We start from the raw sequence: 25,102 nt of genomic DNA, 5'->3' as shown, positions 1-25,102 counted from the left end.
CAGAGGAAATTCTGTGTATTTTGGAATACCGATGAACATTTTCAAATGTATGACAAAAATTAAAAGTTACAAATACCACGGCACTCGATGTTACCATTTAATTTTTTACAAAAGACTAAACTATCGTTTGTATCGTCGCAATTGGAAGAGATATTCAGGTGGTCTAGTTTAGGTGTAACACGCTGTATATTTCTCGTTGTCCTAGTCTTTCTGACGTTTTCGAACAGCAATCTACGTCGTCCTTATCAATTTGCGTTTCGTTTATCGCGTACAAAAATATCATTTACCCATTAAAATAATGTTGACCTGTTACAGAGACGGACTACTATCAAAATGCGCTCGGCCATGAGCGAAATAACACACATTTCCACCTTTTTTCCAAACGTGTTTATTTGCACAAACTGATAAAGTTCCTCGAGTCACGTGTAGAGGACAGAGTTGGGCAAAATTCCAACGTAGATGAACGCATTTCGTTATTCAAAAGTAAAAATTGTAAACTTAAAAAGACCTTTATCCCGAAATTCAATTAGATTTTAATATATAAATCGCTGTAACTTGAATCAAATTTGTCTAACATTAAAAACCCATCGTCGAAGGTGTTACCTGCAAACATAATTGCACGGATATCGTTTATGTATCGAAATATATAAATTGTACGAAACGATATAGGGTGACGAAGGTTATGGTACTGCGAAGCATCCTTTCGCAAGCAAATCTACTTATGTATGTTTGAAGACACCGTAACGCGAGTTACGTGTAAAAGTAAATTCCGAGTGCAATGTCCTCCGTCAATTTCACTTTCCACGCGACGAAAGGAAAGAAACTGTGTTTCTCATGCGCTCGCATGAACCGCAGTCCCACTTGGCTGATCGTAGAAACCGAGTGCAACTCGTGAGTGCGTTTGCGCTGTGTATTCATACTTGATGCGTCCATCTTATTTCACTCTTTTTTTTATTATTACGAACTATTTATTCCTAACCCGATTAGAAATGCTACCAATAGAGGTAATTCCTCTTTATTTTTTATTTCTTTGTAGATACGTTTACGTAGTGCCACTTGAACGGTACAAGTTATTATTTGCGACTGAAATAACAACTTTGACAATATTAAACAAATGTCTGAAGTTTTTGAGTGTTCCACGCTGTTATTATTTTCCTCATCATGGTTGAACGTTGCGAGTACAAGGTCAATAGATAAGAGTACGTCGAGGAGTCGAAATGGTGCCCTTTAGCGGCGTTTAAGGAGTCCGTGGTCATAATCAACTATGCACCTTTAACGTTCGCCACGATAAAACCGGTTCAAGTTTCTTACGTTACAGGAAGTTTTCGCTCGCACGATTTTTCCAATGGCTCGTGTTTTTATTTGACTTTTTGTCGCTCGATCGGGCGGCCGTTTTCTGGAAAGCGAAATACGGCCGAGCCGCAAAAATTGTCGCTGCGCCGCGCCGCGAACTTTCTCGTGACACTTATATAAGGTACATTCGGCCGGCGATCGTAATTTATAATTTTACTGTCAATTATGTCGGTGATTATGGAGGTGGTGGCCTAACAAGGTGAGTGGTTGATACGCAGATAAAACATTGAAAAATTGTTGTACGCTATTATTTTTAATGAGTTTATATTCGTTTATATTCGTTTATATTCGTTTAACCGTTCAAGTGCGGGTATCTGTTGGATGGTTGCATAGATAACATCTGTTTTTCTCAAATGTAATATTGTGCGCAAAAAGATATTGCCGATAAAAATGCCGCTATTCGAGTCGCCTAATCAGAAAGTAGTTTCCACGAGTCGAGCTATAAATCAACGATACGTTCTCGAATAACGTCGCTGATATTCGCACTGCGGACAATAACGTCGTTTATCTTCGAAATCGCTAAGATTTTCATTGCCATTGTTGTCAAATTCATGATTCCGTCTGCTTCCATGAACGCTTTGAATTCAATAGAGCCAGGATATCCCAGAGAACCGAAAGTAAACCAAAGAAGCAACTTTTTTTTAATACTTTATTGTTCTTATTCAATTGTTATTTAATCAGTTCTTCCTGACACGGAGACAAGCCAATATATTTGTAATATCTATTTACATCACAACCCTCCATTTTCTTTCATTTTTCCATTCATAATAGTTCCGTCTCATTTCCGTTCCAAATATAATTTTCGCGGATCCATGCGTTATGTATGTTTTCCCGCCAACAAAGATACACGATCGGACTAGGAAGTTGCCCGCCACGCAACTTTCACTTTCACCGAAATAACGAGGACGTGCACAGGATCGTTTATCGTGTATCGTGTATCGTGTATCGTGTGTTGCGTTCGGTCATGTGTTTTTACACGGTTCCAAATATAAAAATGCTCGAGTGTTTTGTATGTAGGTATGTACGTGTACAAGCAATTCTCCTTTCTCTTTTCGGCGCCCTTTTTCATCTTCTCTCCTACCCTTGACGTTTTTTCCTGTTTCTCCACGTCATCGAAAGGAGAAATTCGACCGGGACCCGAATTCAGGCTGGTCGCGAAACATTTAAGCGTGTTCCAGCCAGAAAAGAGTTGATTCTTTACAGACTGCGTTTCTTTGCCGATCAATTTATTCAATTTACATGTATTATCTACGTGTATTATTTCGATACATGTTGATCACATGCTTCAATAATAACGTTAGTTCTCTCGGATGTGTGCAACTGTAATTTGCTAGACCCCTATAGCTCGGGTACCTCGGGATCGCTAATAAACCCGTACTGTAGCTGCGTACACGCATGCTACAGCCCCTGAGGGCCAACTTGTTATTTCACTGCATGGAAATTCTCTTATTTCGTCACTTTTCTCCCCCAATTAATCCCCATAACCAAGCATCTGCTGTACTTATTTCGCTTTCTTTCGCTTGGACTGAGCTCCGTCCGCGGAACGGACGCTGAAAGTTCAGATGTAACTGGAATGTGGCCTTGACACGACATAAGGAATAATAAAAGATGTCAGAATAAGCGTAGATGCGCGGCACAACCGTGTCGGCGGCTAGCAGCTGTTAGGAATTAATTTTAGATTAAACAACCGGTGGGTGCCTCACTAGGTCAACTTGATTCGAGTCAATGAGCGCCGCAATGGCCGTCTTTCTGCGAGTGCCGCGGCTCGAGGAGTCACTGTGTCGCTCTCTTCGTCTCCTCCTACGAATGCCACGCGTTCCTCTTACACTTGGATTTTTAGGTCCACGCGTTTTCATCGGCGACGGAAGGACGGAACACCTCGCGAGATTTACGTCACCGTTCCACACGGAATTCCATCCGAACGGAATTTCTCCCGGAGAATTTGTAGCATACAGGAAACCGCGTCACGATTCCAACTACTAAATTACTAATTAAAAATTCGTTGTACGTTTTTTTAACAATTATAAATATGTTTATATAACATATGTGTATTTGTTTTACATATCAATGATTGTTGACCAAACTAGAGTTTCTGCGTTAATAACAGCAATATTATGTAGCAGAGAAAGTTCGTTCTCGAAAAGCAAGTATAATTAAAGTGATATCACCGTTACATGTGAGCTATTACCTACCCATCTCTCTGGTTTTACGTAAGTGTACCGAGTAGGACCCATATTATAATGCAATATGACTCATGTTCATCGTTGTACTGCAGATTTTTATGCAAATTCATTTGTTTACAGGTTTAGATAATAATCTGAGATTTAAACGAAAGTATGTCTTATTTCATATATTTGATTCAATTGAAGCATAAAAAAACAAAATTCTGAAGCATCTTTTGAAAGATCCTTTGTTTGCAGTGGGGAACGCTTCAAGAAACCTATAAGAATTTATAATCAAGTCTGATAATATTAAAAAAAAAAAAAAAGACCAGTTTCCAAAGTTGGACTATTTAATGTAATGCGATTTCTGTCGACACATTTTCCAACGAGATGGAACAGAGTGCAAAGGATTAAATATTATGTATCCCATTTCTGACGGTAGAACGTCTTGTGAAAAGGTCTTTCTATCGCTAGCCATCTATGTATGCTAACTTACCATCTGGTAGGTTTGACCATTTATTTTTGGATCACTCTGTACGTCTAACAACTTTCTCGCTGCACGCCGAAAAGTACGAACCCACGTGCCGAGCGGAGAAAGGAGGCCATCCAAATGTCAGTCCTGCATGGCGATGTCCCGACACATCTCGTCCATGTCCACGCGTGTGCAAACGTAGCCAAGTATGTAGTTATACGCGTGTTTGTTACGATAGTGGGTTCGAGTGAAAAACGCGATAAAAGCCCGGTATGGAATTTGTTAATGAGCCAATACATTAAACAACGACCGTTCCGCGTGATAATCGACGATGTCGTAAACTTTGTTATTTTATTGGCGCAGGCAACCGGTAACCACGTGGAACGTTGCACTTAATAATTTCGCGTCAAGTCGATGTAACAGCTTAGAGCAATAATTTTCGACCATTACCAATCCTACACAGTTCACGCCATACTTGTTCCACCGCTTGATCGATTTTATTGGTATAAGTAGAGTGGTATCAAAGAGACGTTATAAAATTCGCTAGCCTATTACCAAGTCCTAATCGAATAACGAATAAAGCACGATGTAAACCACGATGTTGATTCTTTTTTTATAGATCTCTGCTTCTTCTCTTTTATAGTTTCTGTTCTTTCTTTATTTCAATGTTACTTGTACTTTTGTGTCATAAAAACACCCGATCTCTTGCGTGTTTCGTAGCCTACATGGCACTATATAAGATACATCGAACAGATCGATTTCGGGCAGATATAATTGGTATATCTTCGTTATCTCCGTAAGACGCGTCCAATTAGAAGTGTCCCGTCGAGGGCGAAGCATATCAATTGAAATCGCCGGTTCGATAGTTGGTCGGTCAAGTAAAAAGAAGTGGCAGTAATTGTCAATTATCGTCGTAGTAAATTATACACCCGATTGAACGCGAGGTCAGATAAGAGTCGAATCGTTGGTGCAAGGTAATTATCGACAGTTGGTCACACGGTACGTTAAAGAAATGACAAAAACGCAGCTGTTGCGCGTTTTCCTTCAATTTTCGTCAATAGTTCTCATCGGAGGACAAAAGATTGGTTGTTAACAATCGTTGCACCATGTGAGGAAATTATTCCAAAATCTCGTTTGAACAATCTCTAAATACCAAAGAGTACACAAATACTCAACCGAAGCATTCGGTTATCGAAACCAGTGGCATTCGTCTCCTTCGAAATCGAAAGGCTATTTAAATTTTCAAGACACACCTCGTAAAAGGTAATTAGCGGGAAGCAGGAAAACGTTTCGTTCGTAAGTGCGCGGTGAAAATAGAAGAAGGAAGAAACCCGTCTCGTATTTCGTGAAACAAAACCATACGGGGTTTGATATATCACCAGGTAAAAAATAATAAAAGGAGAAGTTCCTTAACACGCGTGGCAGGCGGCCAGACTTCCTGCATAATATCGAGATCGAGTTTCGATTCGATTCGATTCGATTCTTTTACTCTGCCTACAGACTCTCGCATACCCCTGCGAACTGTTGGAACGATTTTCCTCGTTGTCATTATTTTTATTATACACTACTGGGAAAGTTGACCGGCTGGCTAAGCAAACTGCGAGATAGTTTTATGAATTCTCGATCATTTTTACTTATTCCTTCCATATTTTCAACATTACTTCGCTTAGTAGAATATACGTATTTAGTAACATCATTTTTATAATTATATATGATGTACGTAATGCACTTTTTCTATCATAGACAACCATTAAATTTGTATTTTCCTTTCCTACCACTTGTCCCAAATATCGATGACCTTGAGAGAAATGTTTCCTTATCGTAATAATTATACTTTCAAAATTTATTACATCATTCTACAAGACTGTTTCGTGTCATGTAAACAGTGACAATACTTGAAGCAATAAATTGAACAGCTTGTATGCAGGTGCTCGAACGAAACTGAATTTATAATTAAAAGATGATCCGTCCTCTTCCCTTTCCACATCAATTTTGCAAGAAACGAACGAGTCGAAAGATTATTCCTTGAAATATCTTTACGATAATAGAAAATGCAAAGTAATCGGTGAGTACAAATTGTTTATTGGACGTTAGAGTTCTTATCTCACAGCACACTACGTTTTGTCACCGTTTCATGCGTATGCACAGTAATTGCTATGATTGATGCGAAATGAAGGAAATAACATGTGTCTAAATAGTAGCGACGAATGCATTAACGTAATTTCTTGTTGGCTGGGTTGCAGAAACCGGATAAACATTATTCCGTGAAGCCATGACGCGGTAGTTTAATATCGATTTAATTCGATATGCACAATTCAAGGAAACCGCGTCTCGAGACTTAAAGTTATTTAAATAAAGGGAAAACCGCTAATGGCGAAACACACGCGTCTCCATCCATTTTACACTTCATCTTCGCTTTTGAAAATTCAACTTTCATCCTCGGTATACGGTTGATGATCAGTAGTTCCGAATTTTCATTTTCTTCTTTGAGGAAATTCAAATGTCTAAGAAAGTTTTTCAATCATCTTTTGCAAATACTTGTTCATCATTTCTTGTGCAGCGAAAATTCAGAAATCTACACATTTTTATACATGTTTATCACCTTTGTCTTTACATTTGTACAATTTTTAATTGTATATTTTTATGCTTACCTTTTCAATATTTACATTTATAGAATTTCTTTCATGACTATCTTAAATTTTAGTTTTTCTCATGTTTTCTGAAAAGTGTGTAATCTACACAGGGAACCAAAACGTTGAGTAAATGAAACTAAATGCAGCAAATTTGTTACTCTTAATATCCAACAAAAAAATTATGATATTTCCTGGAATATTTTGCACTTTCATTTCGATGAACAGCAGAAAAAGAAATATTATTTATGATGCCAAAGAAAATTTGGTTATCACGAATGTGGGGAACTAGACTTGACAGTACAATTGGCCTTAAACAGTAAACTATAATAGAATTCAATGTCACGTGAGATACTCGAATGTCGCACAGCAATGTCCACAGAGAAATCTTTATTAGCCCAAGAAAGAACTAGCTAGAACTAATCAAATAGTAATTATCATATTTTAACTACAAATGATTTATCACTGCATTCTTTGCAACGAATATAATTGTCAAGTATACAGGGCCGGCTTTAAGCTAATTAGACTGATTGCTCCCAATTGGGTCCCGCGTCCAAGGAGGCCTCATGCTAGGGTAATCTATTCTAGTCTTGTCCAGTGGAACCTGACTTTGTACAAAACTTTTCTAAATATAGAAGAAAATATTTTCTTATTAATCCTTTGACTAAAATAGCTTTCTACTGTGATCCTGGAGTCGTTGCAAGTATATGCATAATGGCGAAGGTTTCTAGCACACTAGAAAATGTTTGGAAAGACGGCATTGTGTACATTATGCTGCTTTTAGAGAGATGAAGAAAAGTAATAGAGTAAAATGTCAGTAGAGTGGTAGAGGAATGTTAGTAATGTAATAGAAAAACGTAAAATATTGCGTGTACATTATCAAGTTGATTGTCACGCCACCTAGAAATGAATGACAGGACTTTTTATTAAAAGTCAGGCAACTATGAAAATAAATTCCGTTGTGATTCGTGAATTTATCAAGGTTAACAAATTCGATACTATGACAAATATTAAATAAATGATCTAATCTTCAACAGTCTCGAGACAAAGTTTCAACCTCGTAGACATTTTCACGAGATTTCATTTAGCAGCCAAACTTACTAATAAAACGAAAGAAACTTTAGAGGCAACGAAATATTTTTGTCCGCCAGTGTACTTTAGAATTCCAAAAGCTACATAAATAATCGTCATCCTAACGAGAATCCTTTGCACGGAAAGCAAGGGGAAGAAAGAATCGTGTTAGGGTGTAAATCAGCGTGATTGGAAGGCAGGAACTGGATTTCGAGCGGATGATGGCCGCCCGCTAAGAAGAAGCCACAGGTTGTTAAAGTCTGTCTGCGTGTACGTGTGAGTGGTCCGAGAGAGAGAGAGAGAGAGACAGAGAGAGACGGCAGTAGGAAGAGAATGAAAGCGCAATGGGCGAACTGGGGGACGAGAGAAAGGCACGAAGAAAGATCGGGGGAAATGGCAAAGAATCGTCGGCACTTCCGCGATCTAAAGCGATCTTAGGCGTTTCCCATTCGCGTGACCGATCTTTCCCCTCGCGTGGCTAGACAACGCGTGCTTCCCCTATCGCGTATTACGTCATTGGCTCACTTTTGCGTCGCAACGTTTCGTTTCGTCCCGAGAAAGTTTCGCGACTGGTTCACGGTGTTTCCTTTGACATCGCCGCCTGTCACTTACCACTCGCAACTCCTTGTTCTTTTCTTTATCGCATTAACTACTCGCGTAGATACGGTCAGTGTATAACTATTCGTACAGAAACCAATTCGAAATAAAACTTCATATATTTATTTTATTAATAAATTTTAGTGGACGAAATAATTAACTATCATTCCAACATAGTTTTAGAGTAGATTTTCCATAAATTAAAGTTTATTACTTTTAATGTTAACCTCTTATTTCTTTTCTTATTAGTTTTTATTTGAAATTTGTTGCTGTACGAATACTTCTTACACTGGCTGTATGTGTCTTGGAAAATTTCGAACATTCAAACAATTTTCCAATGCAAACGGTTGACGAACCGCTCTTCGAACCTGTACGATTCAATTACAAACATTTGAAATCAAACGTCACAAGTTACATTAGTCATTAATAACACTTTAAATACTTCTTTCGTTAAACTTAATCTCACGTAAACGTAACTTAATTTCTTAAAATATGGAATATGTAATTATATGTGTAGGAGTCTAAACGAAAAATAAGGCACGCTTTACCTACGCGACCAATCCCGTAGCCTACGTTTCGTGTTCTTATTTGACTCCTTATTGTTGGGTATGGGAGGCGCGGACACTACATATGTCATAATCTTTGAAACTAATTGGAATGGAATCAGAGACATTTATCGATCCAAAAACACCCGTAAAACGCACACACATTATACGTTGTACAGACACTACCCAAATGCCCACGCACTATACATTACACAGACACACACACACACACTATATATATACACAAATGCACACGCATTAAGCATACCGTACAACTTGGATATTTCGAGAAGAGACCTATACAATTGTACGGAGTAAATAATAGAAGTAATCGGTCTCTGAGTTACCGAATTCTAATCACCCTGTTCGAATTGAACGTTCTCTAGGTGACCAGCCGCTCTAGCAGAAGAGTAAGCCCGCGATTCCGATTGGTCGGTAACAGGTTTCGAAAGGTACTCGCGTGTCCTTCGATACCCCCGTCCTTGACAATGGAACGTGTAAACGCTCGCATCCAACGTAACACGCGGCGATACTTTTCAGTTTATCGCGAATCGTTACATTCTATGTAACTTTGATCATCCGCGCAATTATTCCACGACTTTCAATCGTTGCGTAACACCGCGGCCAGATTTGCATGAGGTGTTCACTTCGCTGGAGCGGTTTCGCAAGAATGCTCAACGTCGTCCTTGGACGAGTCCTGGTTCCCGTGACATACCGATCAAATTGGCCAAATTGCTTCTCTCAGCCAATGCTTCCTCGATAGTAAATGAAAGCGAATTACCTCACATACGGCAGACGTACAGTGATTGAAAGCCGAAAAAATTGATATTTCGCCCGTTTTTAATTCATTTCTTCGATAATGACCCGATGCTATATGTAGTTGTCAAGTGCGAAGCTCTTTGTGTTTTTATTGTGTATTTTGTACCGCGTTTGATCGACATAATAGGTAATTAGAGAGGCCATTTACACGTGTACGCGTGCACACGGGTTCCACGCGTAACACGTAAAGTCGTGTAGTAAATACCCGTGTCCATATCACACGAATACACGTGTATTCTACGGTTATAATTATTCTGAATTATTTTTGACAGTAAATAAATTGCAAAAAACAAATATAAATTTATTAATTACACGTATACGTATAAGTATGTAATTATCACACGTGTTTTCTGATATCTGTGTCTCGTAAACGTTTAAGTCGGATACACGTGACACGTGTATCCATATATCGCATTCTACATGTTTTAGGCGAGAGCTCTAACAGTCATATAAAATTGTGTCATATTTTCTGTTTCAGGTAAGTCATTGTAAGCTCGAATGGAAATTGTGCCGATGACTATCACTTTCGTAGACCCTACGGTAATGTCTGCATACTAATTTTTATGTTGATGTACGTATGACTGAAAATTATACATGGAATGATATTTTCATTCATCCTTTAGCGATTGTTTGATATTTTGTAATTCTACATCTAATAGTTTGAGAAAGAAAAGTGAGAATTAACATTATAACGGTTGAACTTGATAGGTTTTTATTTAAATCAAATGTCGGATGAATAAATTGTAAATATAAAAAAGTTTTGTTTCTTCATTCTTTAATAAGGAGATATTTTTTAAAAATTGATTCGAGGAATTCAAAAATTTCGTCTAAAATTCCAGCTGAAATCGTCCCGCGGTCAAACGGTTAAATAAATTCACGGAGCAACTATCTTGAGTGCATGTCCCCTAAAGATCTCTAAAAATGTAGTATCTAACAACGAAATTGCTCGAATTGAATCGTTAAAAATGCTCGAAATTCTACGCTTTCCACGATCCAACGGTTGTTTCAAGACTCTACCATTTCCGCGATTCCTCGACCAGTGTCGCGAGGATTGCTGGCTAAACGCCCACGTGGTTCCTAATGACACGCTTTGAATCAGCTGTCCAGGAATAACAACGGAAGTCGCGAGCGATGTTCCGCTAACGATAGCTCGCTCCGACTCGACGTTTATCGCGTTTGTCGAAGCAATTACGCGAAATCGATCCAAGAAAGAGAAAGTCCGCGGAGAGTTATAGCCGATCAAAAGGAATCTAATCGTGCAGAGGTGTAGGTACGTGGTCCGTGCATTGTGCGCAATCGCACGCGCATTTACGCAGCACGGTAAGAAAGTAATGGGACTTTGAGGAACATAAAGAAACGATGAGCAGAAAATATTGTCTAGGTGTATGCGGTAGTTCGTGATACGTTAGCCGTTCGCGTGCGTTGGTGAATCTGTATTGTATGGATGAGTGAGAATTGGCACCAACAGAAATATTGCCAGTGGTGAAGCTAGACCTATCAGAGCCTGAAACTGGTCAATAAACTGCGGACTTTTATGTATTTATAGGAAATTTGAATGCGCATGAAACTAGTAAAATTTACACTAAATGCCATAATATAAAATGATATCGAAAGTAAAGTTCGTATTATAATATTTGCTGAGTAGAATCAATTTCTATGTATATAGGTTCTGTTCTTATATGTACGTTTGCAAAGATTTGATTTTACATAAAGATTTGCAGTCTATTGCTTGGTTTTTTTAAGTGCGTAACCCGTCATTTCAGTTCGAAGTTATAGGATCGAATCCGTACATCACGATGCAATTATTTCTATTCTTCTCGATAATAATTTGCCTCGCGTAACTCCTTAATTTTGGCTTAGTTCGCGTTATCGTAACTCTGTACATTACATTTACGTTAGTCTTGTCTTTTGTACACGTCTGTTAGGGTATCCCGGCATAGAATGACAAGGGGTGGATAGAGCTCTGAATTGCGTCGACATGGCGCGGCGCGGCGTACAGGGAAAAACGCGTAGGCTGGTACCGCGACTCCTGAGGGATGCGGATCGCCCGACGTCCAACTCGCCAACTTCGGCATTACCGAGGTTTATACAAAATTCTGTACGATTCCTGTTCTACGATATTTTGCAAATAATAGGGTAAAGTCTGTTTTTCATTGCGAAGAAGCGTCACAAAATTAATTGTAACATCCTGTTAATTTCTGGTTTACAGTTCATCCGATAGACTTGTCCTTTGTAAATATGATACGATTGTTGGTATGCATCTCTTGCCGTTTAAACGGTTCTTCAGGGTGACGGGTTGACGTCCTATTTCGCGTATGTTATCATCGTGCTACTCCCGAAACGTGGTCTTTCTTAAGCGGGTTAAACCAATATCCAGCCGTAACGGTTTTTCCGTAGCCACGATACGGACGAGCGCGCTCGTCGCGTAGAACTCGAGGAGACGTGGCTTGGCCTGGCAGCAAGTGAAAGTTCCACAAACCACTTTCCCCTCGGGCGAACAAGAGAGCGATCGCGCAGCCGACTTCCGGGCTGCGATCGCAGCGCGAATGCCGGAGATCCATCGCTCCAAATCGATACATCTCCACGAAAAATCCAATAAATTCTGCTCGCGTGTCGTTCGACAGATCGCACTTTCTCGCCGAGAGCTCGATCTTTTCCTTACGGAATTTTTCGACTCGAGCAAACTCGCGCTTTCCAAATCGATTGTTATTTATTTCCATCGCAATCTGATTTGGAAACCCACGTTCCCTAAGCACGCAACCAATCAGCTCAAGTACGAGATTAAAGTTCCTATGGGAAGCAGAGTGGAACAAAAGAGCTTCGTTTCATGTCTAAAGTATCGTTATATTAGGTTGTCTAAAAAGTTTCTTTCGTTTTATTAAGTAATACGTACAGTAGTGTGAAAAAGTCTTGCACCACTTACAACGTATTACATCTTTTACATTTTTACTGCTAGAAAGGAAGTACAAACTTTAGTTTAACTTGTATATTCTCTTTACCTATATTATGTTGTAGTCTACCGTCCGAAATTCGATAAAAATAGTATTAATTCAAAGGAGAATTTAATATTTACTACTCATTTTACCTTCATGTCCTTTTATTTAGTTTACTAGTAGAAATTAGTAGAAATGTTGCGCAATAACATTCGTTGAGTATCGAGTACTTTTACGAAAGTTTCCAATGATATTTTTGAATGCAACTATCTCGAAAAAACAATCTTAATCCTCGTTGGTTCTAATCCAATCTAAAATAGATTACGTACCCTCGTGAAAGAAAGAAAGAAAGAAGGCATCCCCGGTCGCGTTTCGATTTCGATTAGTCTGGTGCTCGCTGGTCGGTCGACCAACCGAGAGTGAGTTCACGTCTGGTAGCGCGGCCGCGTTCGCCAAGAAATCAGATTGCGGATGAAAGAGAAATCTGGCGCGTTCCTGGTGGAGGGGATCGGCGCGGTGCGGCGCATGGTTCATTAAAATCAAGAAAGTCCGCGGTCGGTTGTGGAGGGGAGAAAGAAGGAAGCGAGACCAGCGCCGAGACAGGAAGACAAGCGAACGCGCAACTTTTCGTCTTTCCACTCTTTTCCTTTCTGCTTCTCCGCCCCCGTGCGCCGGTCTGTCGTCTCTTTTTTCCTCGTCTCACGGAAACGGAGCCGTTGCGTGGCTGGAACACTGCGCGCGTAACGCACAAACACCGTTTCAGGTTATCAGGAAGCGAAGAAAGCGACCGCGCAGTCAGCCGCGATCCTGACGCCCGGCACCAAATAAAAAGCCAAAAAAATGAAATTTCTCTGAGCGTATTTACACGTATATTGTTCCGCCACGGTCGTTTCTCTTCCACGCTTCTCTATCCCCCTTAACCCCTATTGTCCTCCAGCCAGAGCGAACGGGGTTTTTGTCACTGCTGGTGCACGATTTTTTGGCACCAGGTTGTTTGAGGTCGTCGTGGCACACGATGGTCTTGGTCGAGAGAGAACTGATGATGTTGCCGTATAACTTATCAACTACAAGTAATATCGGAATGAAATTCAAAATGAAAAACCTAACCCAAAAGCGTATCTCTTTTATTTAGAGACGATAGTTGAACAGTCAGTCATCGACAGTCTACCAATCTGTAAAGATCTATGTATTATCCATCTATATTAAATATATCCTTGTTTTTGTTTAAAGTAAACAACTACGGCACTTCTGCCTAATCCGTTGATCCCGTATCCTAATGTTACATTCCACTGGAGCCCGTTATTTTATTATATTTAGTAAGTTATAACGTCGAGCGAAATTAAACCATTAAACATATTTGCTGCTCGAGTTTAGTTTTAGATGTTTCACGATGGATGTAAAGACTGTGTTATCTTAAACTAAAAATAATACAGATTATGTTGGCATACAACGCTACATAGTATGTACGTCCCACTACGGTTGAAAATTCTTCTTTATTGAAATTCTTAGAAAACTCGAAACTTCTCAACATTCTTTTTTCGAGCTTTTTGGATACTGATAATGGATTAAGTTTAATTTTATATTTCTGCGATATTTATACGTTTCAGTATTACTGAATAGAATTAGAATCTCGAAGAACAAATATGCGATTGAGGTAATTTTAGAAATCGCTATCATTCACATAATTATCATATATGCGCGCTGTGTATCCGGTGGTCTCATAAGCTGCTTAAAAATATGCCATAAATCTAACTTTCACTATACGAAATGTTTATCAGTGACAATTTCACCACGATAGAGATAACCTAAGGGGAATAGTAACGACATTCCTGTGATCTCTATCGGTCCAAATTATTTTCATTCTTTTCATCTAGTTATAATCGATTAAATCTTCAATTGATCTAGGTAATTGCTCTCTTTATGATACAATAATAGAGAATGATTGTGTGCAATCAAAAATGAAGTATGCAAGTTGAATAAAGTAATTGAAAGTAAAACATGCAAGTACATATTGATTTCGAAGAAGGAATAGTTTGGTGCCTAATGGGATTATATGACGTCATTTGTGGCTTCTCTTTCGTTTCGTACCGCTATTTGTTCCCGTTTCCTCGTGGATCGTAGTGTACCGTTTCGGTGTATCAGGAAATGCGTGTCCTGTTCGGCGTACTTGTGTGCGCGAGGGAAAGTTTTCGTTCTTACCAAATTCTTTCTCCTCGGCCACCTCCCCGCAGCCTTCTCCTTCTTACCACCTCCCACCTGTACTCTTCGGGACACCGACCAAGAGAAACTCGAATCACCCGGTTTATACGTCGCGTTTATGATATCTAGCGGATCGGCTGCTCGGCTGGACAAGTAAAAACACAAAAAGATGCCCGCCAGAATAATCGAGTCATGCTAATTGCGAGCCGTTTGTCGTCGAGATGACAACGCGCGTATCGGCAACGGGCTATTAGAGAAAAGGGGACAGGTTTCTGAACCGAGTCGATATAACCCGCTACGGTCTACCGAGCATTTTACGAGTACCCTTTGGAATATTGTTATTGATGGAGAACACGGGTACGACGCGACGCGACTCGACGCGACGGGTAGGTTTATCGCCAACCGGAGAAAGCTCGAAAGCCGGGTGACGGCAACGAAGCCAGCTGGCTGATTCGTATTTTCAATTGATTCCTTACATGCCAAAGTACCATAAAACGAAAGAGCAAAGTATCTCTCTCTCTCTCTCTCTCTCTCTCTCTCTAGGAAATGCGTACCTTTTCCCAAGGATTTCCCCTAAATACCTCCCTTGGTTTTTACAATATGAACAAAATATTCCGTCCACGCTAAACAAATTGTAACTGACGAGAACAACTCGATCAGAATCGGTCGCTTTTCCAATGGAATTTCAAACGGCCTTCGTTTGGTCGATTTCACCAGCTAATCTGTCTGCAAAGATTAACTCCTGGCCATTTCCCTATAACTAATTTCTCGTCGGGCGCGAGTCTCGTGCGAGATAACGAAACTGAAAGATAATCGCGCGTGAACGCAACCAGGCGTGAATTATTTCACGTGGACAGGTTTACGGTGCGAGGTATGGAAAAAGAACCCACTGGCCGACAAGCCGCTTCTTTTCCTTGCCAAGTCCACTTCCGTGCGTGATTGACGAGCTACCACGAGTCAACCTACAAGGCACTCGCCTTTTTGCATTCAACCGACGAGTGCCTTCTAGCAATCTTAAGGGAACCGCTCAACCGTGCAAAAACCAACGATTCCTTCTTAATCGTCGATGTCAAGTGGGATTCCTACTTGAACAGATCATCGAAATGTTTTCCTAAACAAAAGTTGGCATCGACGTTTTATACTCGCCATTGTCAAAGTATCACTTGCATGGATGATCTAATTGTAAGAGTTTGGATGTAAAACTTCTTTACTTGACAACCGAAAGGGAACTTTCTTTTGTACAAAATTATGTCTAGAAAGTATTATAAATTTCTTGCCAACTCTCATAGATCCCAAATATCGATACCTATCCTTGGCTATACAAACTACTTGTATGTCGATCTCTGTGCAATTAGAGATACAATTTATGAAAACTGATTAGATATGAATATACGTATAAAGAATTTAGTGAACTACATCTACATGTTTTCATTTAATATTTAACTGTGGAAAAAATGGTCCGACTAGTTTGATCGTTTGGAACAGGTACGATTGAAATAGCTGGGTCAGTGAGGTGTTAAAAAGGAAAGATTCTAAATCAGTGTTTAAGTAAGTCTGCATCGATATCGTCAAGATATCCTAGAAAGCACTCTGGTTAGAAGTAATGGGATAGAGTACAATCCAAGTTGAAATTGTTGCGCGAATCGGTTTTGTCAGATCGTCGATAGATGCATAGAGTTAGAGAAAAAGGAATCGGTTACTGGCTGACTGGGATATCGAGCCTCGTGCGACTCGACGCGGAACGAACGACACGTGTGATTCGCCTCGATGTTCCTGCGGGAGAGCATCAGTGCACGCTGCGAACGATTCGTTGCACGGTCGTGTGCATCCGAGCGGGATAGGAAACGATTTCCAGGAGGTCTGGAGGCTATCAGAGGAGCGGCCAAGGACGTGCTCGTGGCTCACTGCGTTTCAACCCGTTACACGCGGACTCGTAACTAATAATCGCAATACTCGCTACGCGACTAAGGATAGGATCATGTTCGATGCGTACCAACACAAATGGATCCGATACCCAACTATCGTTTCGTTGGAACGAAACAATTTTTTCCTTAACGAAAATGTTGTCCGAGGCTTCGTCAAGGAGATATTAACGAGTACGCCGGTAGCGTAGGCTACGCTAACAATTTTAAATTATCTGAAATCTCCCCAAATTTATAGTTTTCCCAAAGTAGAAGTTGTGTCTTCTCACAAATCGATCGATAGTTTTCTTCACTGACATCAAGACGATACATATTCATGTTCAGCTCATGTATATACAACGTATTCATCGATTCAATATCGTTGCTCTAGTCTACGTGTAATCAGTCCCTACGTTTAGTGTCTCAAATAAATAATATCGTTACAGTTTTTCGATAAATATACCAACACTTGTTTCAAATAATCAACGGTATGTTTTCCTCGATTGCCATTGTGAAATTGGAGAGTTCGCGATTCGTATCGTTTGCTATCGTTTTCTATCGCAGAAGCGACTGTAAAGTGTACGGGAAACGTGTCGATTCTGTATGTAAATACCTATTACCTTAATTGTTGGTCGCCTATGTCCTTGCGGCACACCTGTATACACCTGTATTAAGCCGCTCGAACGAACGAACGAACGAACGAACGAACGAACGAACGGCACGTTTTGTGGTCCAAGTTTTATAAAAACTCCATTCTACCACGCATTTCGCGGAATAAAAACTGACACGGCAATACAAGCGCAGAACTGAAAAAACTTGTAATTCGTTTGAAGTTCTCCAAATCGAAATGAAATATTCTTTTGTTCCAGCTGATACATTGATATTGATATTTTTTATACGATACGAGTTTAATATCGCATCAGCGTGTTTATTACTTTGAGTATATAGACATAGATGAGTTATGACAGCACCGAAAGTGTGTCCAAAGTTGGTGCGAGAGAGAAAGGTATAAAAATGACGATTATTTTTATTTAATCTAAAAGTAGGTAATACAGAGATTATTTAATAATCATAAATCAAGTTTAATTACAAGTCATTTTCAACATACTTTTTAACCGACTTCGAAAAGGAGCAAGTTACTCAAGTAACAAGAGCGAGCTCTAGAATATTTTAATAAAAACATAGCCTCGTTGTAGAACGACTAAAGGATACCGACACCGACAATAACGTCGCTAAAACAAGAGATAGCAGTGCACACACACGTCATAAACTCGTTGAAATAAACGATGTTCGTGTTACTCGAATTCTTTGTCGCGTTTTTACGAGCACCGTTTCATAGATAATATGTAAGAGAAGTATGCGTTGTCGTAGGTATCGACAAACTGTTAAAAAAGAGTACTCATAGAAAGGAATTTTCATATACGCCCTCGAGAAATGGGTTCAGAGAATAGTTTATGTTTGTTGAATCAATTGTTCAAAATTATCAACCTACAGGGAATGATAAGACGAAACTTTTTTATATTTACAGTTTATTCATAAGACGCTTAGTTTCGAAAATAAAAATTGAAAAGTTACAAGTTCGTTGAAAAAATTGAATTTTAGGAAGGTTTTTTCAGTTTTTAATTTTTACTCTTCAAACTAAACGTCCTATGATTAAACTGTAAATATAAAAAAGTTCCGTCTTATCATACCCTATAAGCTGATATTTTTTTTAAATTCATACCTCTACGCCTCTTACAATTTCTAGCAAAACTCGTCCCGCGGTCATTTAGAAGAATTGGCATTTTTAAATCAAATAAATTCAGTTTTCAAATTTGTATACTTTTTATGCCCAAGTTAGTGAACTTTGCTAAATAAGAATTTGAAACATTCTAGTGGATAACCTTTCTAAAATTGATTTCTTTAAGTTAAGTTGTGTTTTGAATTATTCCACTTGTAATATGCAGAGTGAAGTCAATAAAAATGATACCTACTTGCATATTTTAGTTTTATTTGTCAACAAGGATGACCTAACAAAAGTCTGAAATATTGCCTTTTGTCGTTAACTCGATTTTTTCTTTTCGTTTCAGGTAAGTCGCCTAAACTCAAAACAGACGAATCCATGGCTAATTTTCAAAGAAATTTCTCATCGCAGGTATTTATCATAATTACTCATTGTTAACAAAGATGTATTCGGTAAACTCACAAATGTTAAGTTTTTCCAATATGTATTTAAGGTAGGATAAGATATAAGCAACAACTTCCACTAACAACTCTACAACTTTTTTTTTTATTATCAGAGCAACTATACTTTCAAAGGTTTCCGAAACCTAAATCTGAATGTGACAAGACATTAAAAAAACCAACGTTTATTTCACAAGGGATCTCAATGATCCCTTATGGTAAGATACTGTACCGTTTAGTGTTAACAATTATAATTGATCGATAGTATTATTTATTTTCAAAACACATATTCATTATATCCAGAGTGAACGTTGCAAATGAATTTTCTTACAATTAGTGAAGCCTCTGTGCGGCAACTGTTTGAAGCGAACGATCCTGCGTCGTAATCCTTTTCCTTTTCCCCCGTGCAATCGTCTAGCGAGCGATAACGCGTGTCGGTAATTAGAGAAGACTAAGCTAATTGGAGCGTACATCGAAAAGAGAAAGCATTTTAAGGAACACACGCAGGCGCATGTATTTCCGGCAGTTGGAGGATCACGGGATATACGTTTGCAAACTTTTGCTTGGACATTGTGTAAGTCTGCTCGGCTTTTCCGCAAACTCAATGAGTGAAATTTTTCTGCTTAAGGTTCCCTAGACTTCCCTGTACGTGTCTCGAATGTTCAAGCGATCGAAACACCTTTATTATTGTTACAAAATGTACCACATAATTAAACTCGACGAGTAGGTTTACAACACAGGATTACCAGGTCTATTCTTTGGGATTAGCTGAATTCAAACCTGTTTTGTCTTTTGCTTACATTTTCATGCATCGTGAAATTACGAGATAAGCGAGAACTTATTACGAATAAGTAGATGATTTTATGCGGTGGCGTTTTCTCGTAAACACGATATATTGTGTCTCGTGCATTCAATTAAAGACCTGTCATTTGATCGATTCCGATATAAATAGGTATAAACGTCAGTAAATCGGTAGGTTTAATGTTAACAAACTAAACGAATGCAAATATGAAACAATTTTTGTAATTAAAAAAAAAAACACTATCAATTTCTAAAAGCACCGTCATAAGATTAACTTAAAATTGCCAATTCTTCTTATTATAAAAATTCTCATAGAGCCAAAGGATTAATCCTGCTTTCTTTAATTTATTAATGATACGAACGTCGCGCATAGCGTTGTCAGTGATATTTAAATTAAACTCAAGGATGAAATGGGAGAAACGAACGGTCAGTGTGCAGTTTTGTGGCTCGACCAAGTGTTATTGACAGAATCTTGATCGTAAAATTGCATCTGCTCGTCAGGCAGTAAGTGCAGGGCAATTATCGAGTCCCGAGGTTAATAGATTTTTAAGGTAACGCAGTTTGCAAACCGTTCGTCAAGAAAGATGACAGCGGCTTACCGCACGTACAAATCATCGGGACAGTGACGGCGACGCGAGATTTACAGATCATAAGTCAGAGGCCCTTTCTTTGGGCGCGCGAGCGCGTCGATTTCCTTGCGGTGTTCCCGTTCCCGTGGACCAATAGAAAAATAACTATTAACTGGGGATAGGTCTAGATTTAATGATAATTTACAATCGGACATTTTATTGTTGGATAATTAAGTTTGTGTATAAGAAGATACCCGAGTTGAAATTTATAGTATGTCACAAACAGTTTCAGTCAATTTTCTAAAGATAGAAATCCCTTACGAAACTGCATCGTTCTACAATTTTGATTTAGTTTACTCTACGTATTACTCTATCCATATTCGAACCTTATTTTAACAGAGAATTTATGCAACGAAATTGTTTTCAGAAACGAATGAAACCATTCAAAAATGCTTTTAAAATTCGATTACTTGATAGAAGAAATATAGCTTAGCAATAATAATTCAATGAAATGATTAAAATTTGTAATTCAATGGTGCTTTTAACCAAGCAGTAAAAGGTCAAGATGAACAGTATGCGATAATTCTAACGGCAGTTACAGATAAACAGCTTGTTATTAGTTTATAGAGAAACATTAAGAGCCAAAGCGTATTATTAAAATACAGTTTAAGGAGTATAACAGTTATAGTTCATTCTGTCGAAATATCAATATAAGGTTTGCAGTATTTGTCGCGTACACGTTACTATTGTTCATACTTGGATTAGGGCTTAGTATAATAGTTGTACGTACGATCATTACGCTAGGGTTGGATTTATTATATAAACTTGATCACCAGTCCAACCTTGATCACGGATTTCTATTTCACTTCGTATTGAATCTATAGTCCGAAATAGCCGAGTGTCGGACTACCAAGGTCACAGAAAATAACGTCCAAACAAATGCGAATTATTTATTCTCTTCTAACAGAATGCCACGACTCAATTTTATAAATTTATTTCTTTTCCATGCTTTTTTCCAAACTACTGTACACTAGGCAACGCCTATTAAGTTGTGCTTGTATTTAGCTTAAGAGAGATAAGAGAGTGTTAAGAGAGACCGAGTTTGTTGAGATCCAAGATAGGACTAAACCCCGAGTGTCATCGTGAATCGAATCAACGCGTGAAAATGATGAAAGTGTAACGTTACCGTTGGCGAAATACAGAAAATGTATACGTGGTGATTATACATGTATGTAGTTACGGCAAGAAATCGTTGAGAATAATTGATATGTAGCATAGATAAACCGACAAATGAGCGGAAATCGTGGTTGTTCATTAATAAAAGCATTTTCGTTTCCCTTTCGCTGATTTATCTCGAATTAGACGATAAATTTTCCACGGGCATAGAAATGCTCGCAGAGCGGGAACGCAATTGCGTGAAACTTTTAATGGTGATTTTATTCCTTGCCTCAAAATATTGCCTGTCAAATGAAAATTTCTTCCCGTCGACGAGCGGAATTAGAAACGTTGCTCGCGATTATCGCAAGAATTTCTTGAAATTAACGGGCTAAAACGTTAAAAGACAGGAAGAAAAGGAAAACGTAAGGAAAATTCATGAACGCTTGAGACTTTTGCAGTTACAGTAATACAATACCGTATACGTAAAGTGTTTTTAAAGGAATTGTTTAAGGTCAGTAAAGAGACTAAGAGGTTCTAAGAGCAACCATTAAATTTGTGCTCTGTAAATTATTTGCTAGGATACATCAAACATTTACATAGGATACATAAAGAATTGCATTAACATTTACAAAGGATGTGTAAACATTCGTGAAACAACTAGAAATCATTCCAACTAATTTGTAATAAATTTACATTTACAGATGCAAGCGATGCCTTTTAAGAAATTTATGTACGATTTGCAATGGCCCAAAATAACTGGTATGCTCAAAAAGACGTCCATTGAATAAAAAGGATAGGAACTCAGCCCTACAACGGTGACTTATCGAAAAAACGTTGACACCTTAAATAAAGAAAGAAAAAGTGCCTTTCAAACAGTAAGCAAATGACATGTAAGCAAAACACAAGCAAAGCTTGGTCCAAATAACAAAGCAAAGGCAACGCCAGAACTTATTGGACAATCGAATAGATCCAGAATAGCTCGGGTACCGGGAAAACAGATGGGTTCTCCAGTGGAATCAGTGGTAGAAGGATCGCATCGTTCCTAGACAGCTTTTGAAAGGCAGTTCGACCGGGAATCGCTCACGAACGCGGTTGTCCAATCGTGTTGACCGAGTTCCTGGTCGTCGAGGCCACGTAACAAAAGCGGAAGCACCTTAAAGGGTATTCGTTGCGGGGTAGCTGGTTATGAATCTGGCTTGGAGACGATTTCCGTTAACGGTAGAACCAGTTCTCTGATCTGCTCCTTCGACGCACCGAGACCGCACCGCACCGTACCTCTAATTACCACGTTCCCCCCGTCTCTTCCTCTTCTTCCTTCTCCTCTCTGTCATATCGCGATCCCTCCACGAGATATTCGTTTACGTAATCGGCAACACGCGAACGTTTTACCTGACTCGAGAACGGAGTGAGTCACGAGTCCCGGAGCGGCAGCGGAAAAATCGAAACGACTATACGACTCGTCGATTGTCGTCCCGCGGTCGACGGCGCGCGGCGCAACGGAGAAACAGACAAAGATGCGACTACGAGGCGATTTTTCTCCTCTGACGCGATTATACGGATGGCTGGTATCCGAGTCGATGTTGAAAATTCATCATCGCGAAACGTCTACTCGTCGAAGCATTTCGCAAATCGTATTTCGTTGTGAAATACTCTGGGAACTTTGCCGATGAGATTGCTCATTGGTGTCGACGTTCTTGTTGATTTTAATTGAGTCCGATCGAAACCGATACGTGACAACGATCGCTGCTCGAAATATAAATGGACCAGTGTTCCTGAAACTGGTATCCGTGGTCTCGTGGAAGTTATTAGACAAGTGATTCACGAAATTGATCACGTGACAACGACGTGGTTCGAGTTTCCTTGAAATACGGCTTTCTTCGAACAATTATCACTCGGCCGCATAATTGCTAGTAGTTCATCTTTACATAAGTACCCTGGCTTCATAAACACGAAGATCGGCATCAAAGTAATGCGGTCTGATGAAAATTATAGGCGATCTAACGCCAGATGGTGCGCGTTTTAGAATTTTTGATTGATGCTCGAAAATATTAAGAATGTCATTTTAGTTGAATCAAACAAAAACAAACAATTCGTGATAAATTAGAACCTTGTACAAAGATATTCGATTAATTAAAATTTCATATGCGATGCGACGTTCGTTTCCAATTTCGTGCAATTGTGCATGGAATTTTATGGATTAATTTATAAAAACTGATGTAGTTTATGCCTAAAAGCAATTTCGAATAGTTTCACGGAAGAAATTGTTTAGTTAACAGGTTAAACTGCTGGTTTACAAGCACCAACCTAATATTTCGCAATATTGGTACAACCAGAGAACAGAAAGTCGACCATACGTTGTTAGTTCGACCTCGGAATACGCGATGACATGCCTCCTCGTGTTGCGCGTCAGTTTGCACCTTTTTCTTCCACGGGTACGGTAAGCCGCAGCCATCAGACATTTCTTCGTGGAAGAAGAGAGAAAAAAGAGATGTTGCGGACCGTCGCTGGCCTTGGAGATGCTCCTCCAAAAATAGTGAGCCGACCCGACACTAAACAGAATCGAACCTCTCGTTTCGCCGCGTTCCTTCCGCGTTTTTCCCCCCTCTCGAATACCACGTTAATTGTTCCCCACGGGCCATGACCATGCCATTTTTAGCAGCCGTTATTCCATCTCTACCTATAGATACAACCACTAACTCTAATATTCGGACATTTTAGAATTTCGATTTCCGCGATATGTGTACAACTTGCTCTGCCATGAAGGATAATGTAATGTTCCTCATTATGAACAATTTTTTCAAATATCTCACGAAGTAATCATTTTTTCACCGCTTTACCATCATACTCTACATTCTCTTCACACTTTTCTTTTTACTTTAAAATTCAGAAATTGTTCGAAATTACTTCTTTACTTCTTATATCATAAATTACAAGATTTGAAAAAAGAAATAAAAAATTAATAGTGTAGAATCCCCCCTCCCCCCATATCGAAGAATAAGGAGTCAAACAAGAACACGAATCGTAGGGTGAGCCATTAGTCGTGTAAGTAATGCTGTCGACTGCGGATCCGAAGATCGTAGTTCGAATCGGTGTTCGAATTCTCCGTGGCTTATTTTTCGTAAAGATTCCTAGAATAGTAAATTTAACAATTTTATCGACAATCTATTTTATGCATGTGTATTGTTTCCAGGGAAACAGGCCAAAGATGGACCGGAAGAGAAAAAGGACGCCGACGGAGAGCTGTGGGGCAACGTGGAAGCGCAGGCCGCCTTCCTCGGCCCAAATCTCTGGGACAAAACTCTGCCCTACGATGCCGACCTGAAGGTATTGAACCATGTATGTACAAAAACGCGAACACGGTAAGCCTACCCACCCGGCTGAATACGAATCCCAATCGCGTGGATCTATTGTGTAAATGTTGAACATGCAACTGACAGCGGTCGCTAATGCCTTACAAGCTGACGCGCCAATAACTAAATAAATAAATAACAAAAAAAGAAAAAGAACAGAAAGAAAGTTGATTTACTAAAGTTAAGTAGGAGGATTGAAAAAATGAGCGTGGTTCGCAACCTGGCGTTACTATTCAGTAATTCTGTTTCAAAAATAGGTCGACAGCATACATCGGAATGACTTGCTTGATGGTTCTAGAGTTAAAAATATTGCTCGAAATAAGAATATCTTTTGGTCTTTGAAATTTCGAAGACAGATGTTCCATTAGGTATTTTATAG

The 25,102-nt window shown here is 39.2% G+C and overlaps 1 protein-coding gene across 5 annotated transcripts in view; it reads left to right on the top strand.

The window, feature by feature from the left end:
* The window catches only part of LOC128885947 (thyrotroph embryonic factor), a 62,785-nt gene that overhangs the window by 31,062 nt on the left and 6,621 nt on the right, over nt 1–25,102 (top strand). For 4 of the 5 annotated variants that reach the window (XM_054140367.1, XM_054140364.1, XM_054140366.1 and 1 more), the window contains one exon: nt 24,564–24,709. In XM_054140367.1, coding sequence (XP_053996342.1) covers nt 24,564–24,709 — 146 coding nt within the window. The remainder of the gene's footprint in view (nt 1–24,563; nt 24,710–25,102) is intronic. The other variant, XM_054140365.1, reaches the window with a different exon arrangement.

The sequence above is a fragment of the Hylaeus anthracinus genome, unplaced genomic scaffold (genome assembly GCF_026225885.1).
Source record: "Hylaeus anthracinus isolate JK02 unplaced genomic scaffold, UHH_iyHylAnth1.0_haploid 11982, whole genome shotgun sequence".
Lineage (NCBI taxonomy): Eukaryota > Metazoa > Arthropoda > Insecta > Hymenoptera > Colletidae > Hylaeus > Hylaeus anthracinus.
The sequence above is the reverse complement of the archived record's forward strand: the minus strand, read 5'-3'. Positions and strand labels throughout refer to the sequence as shown.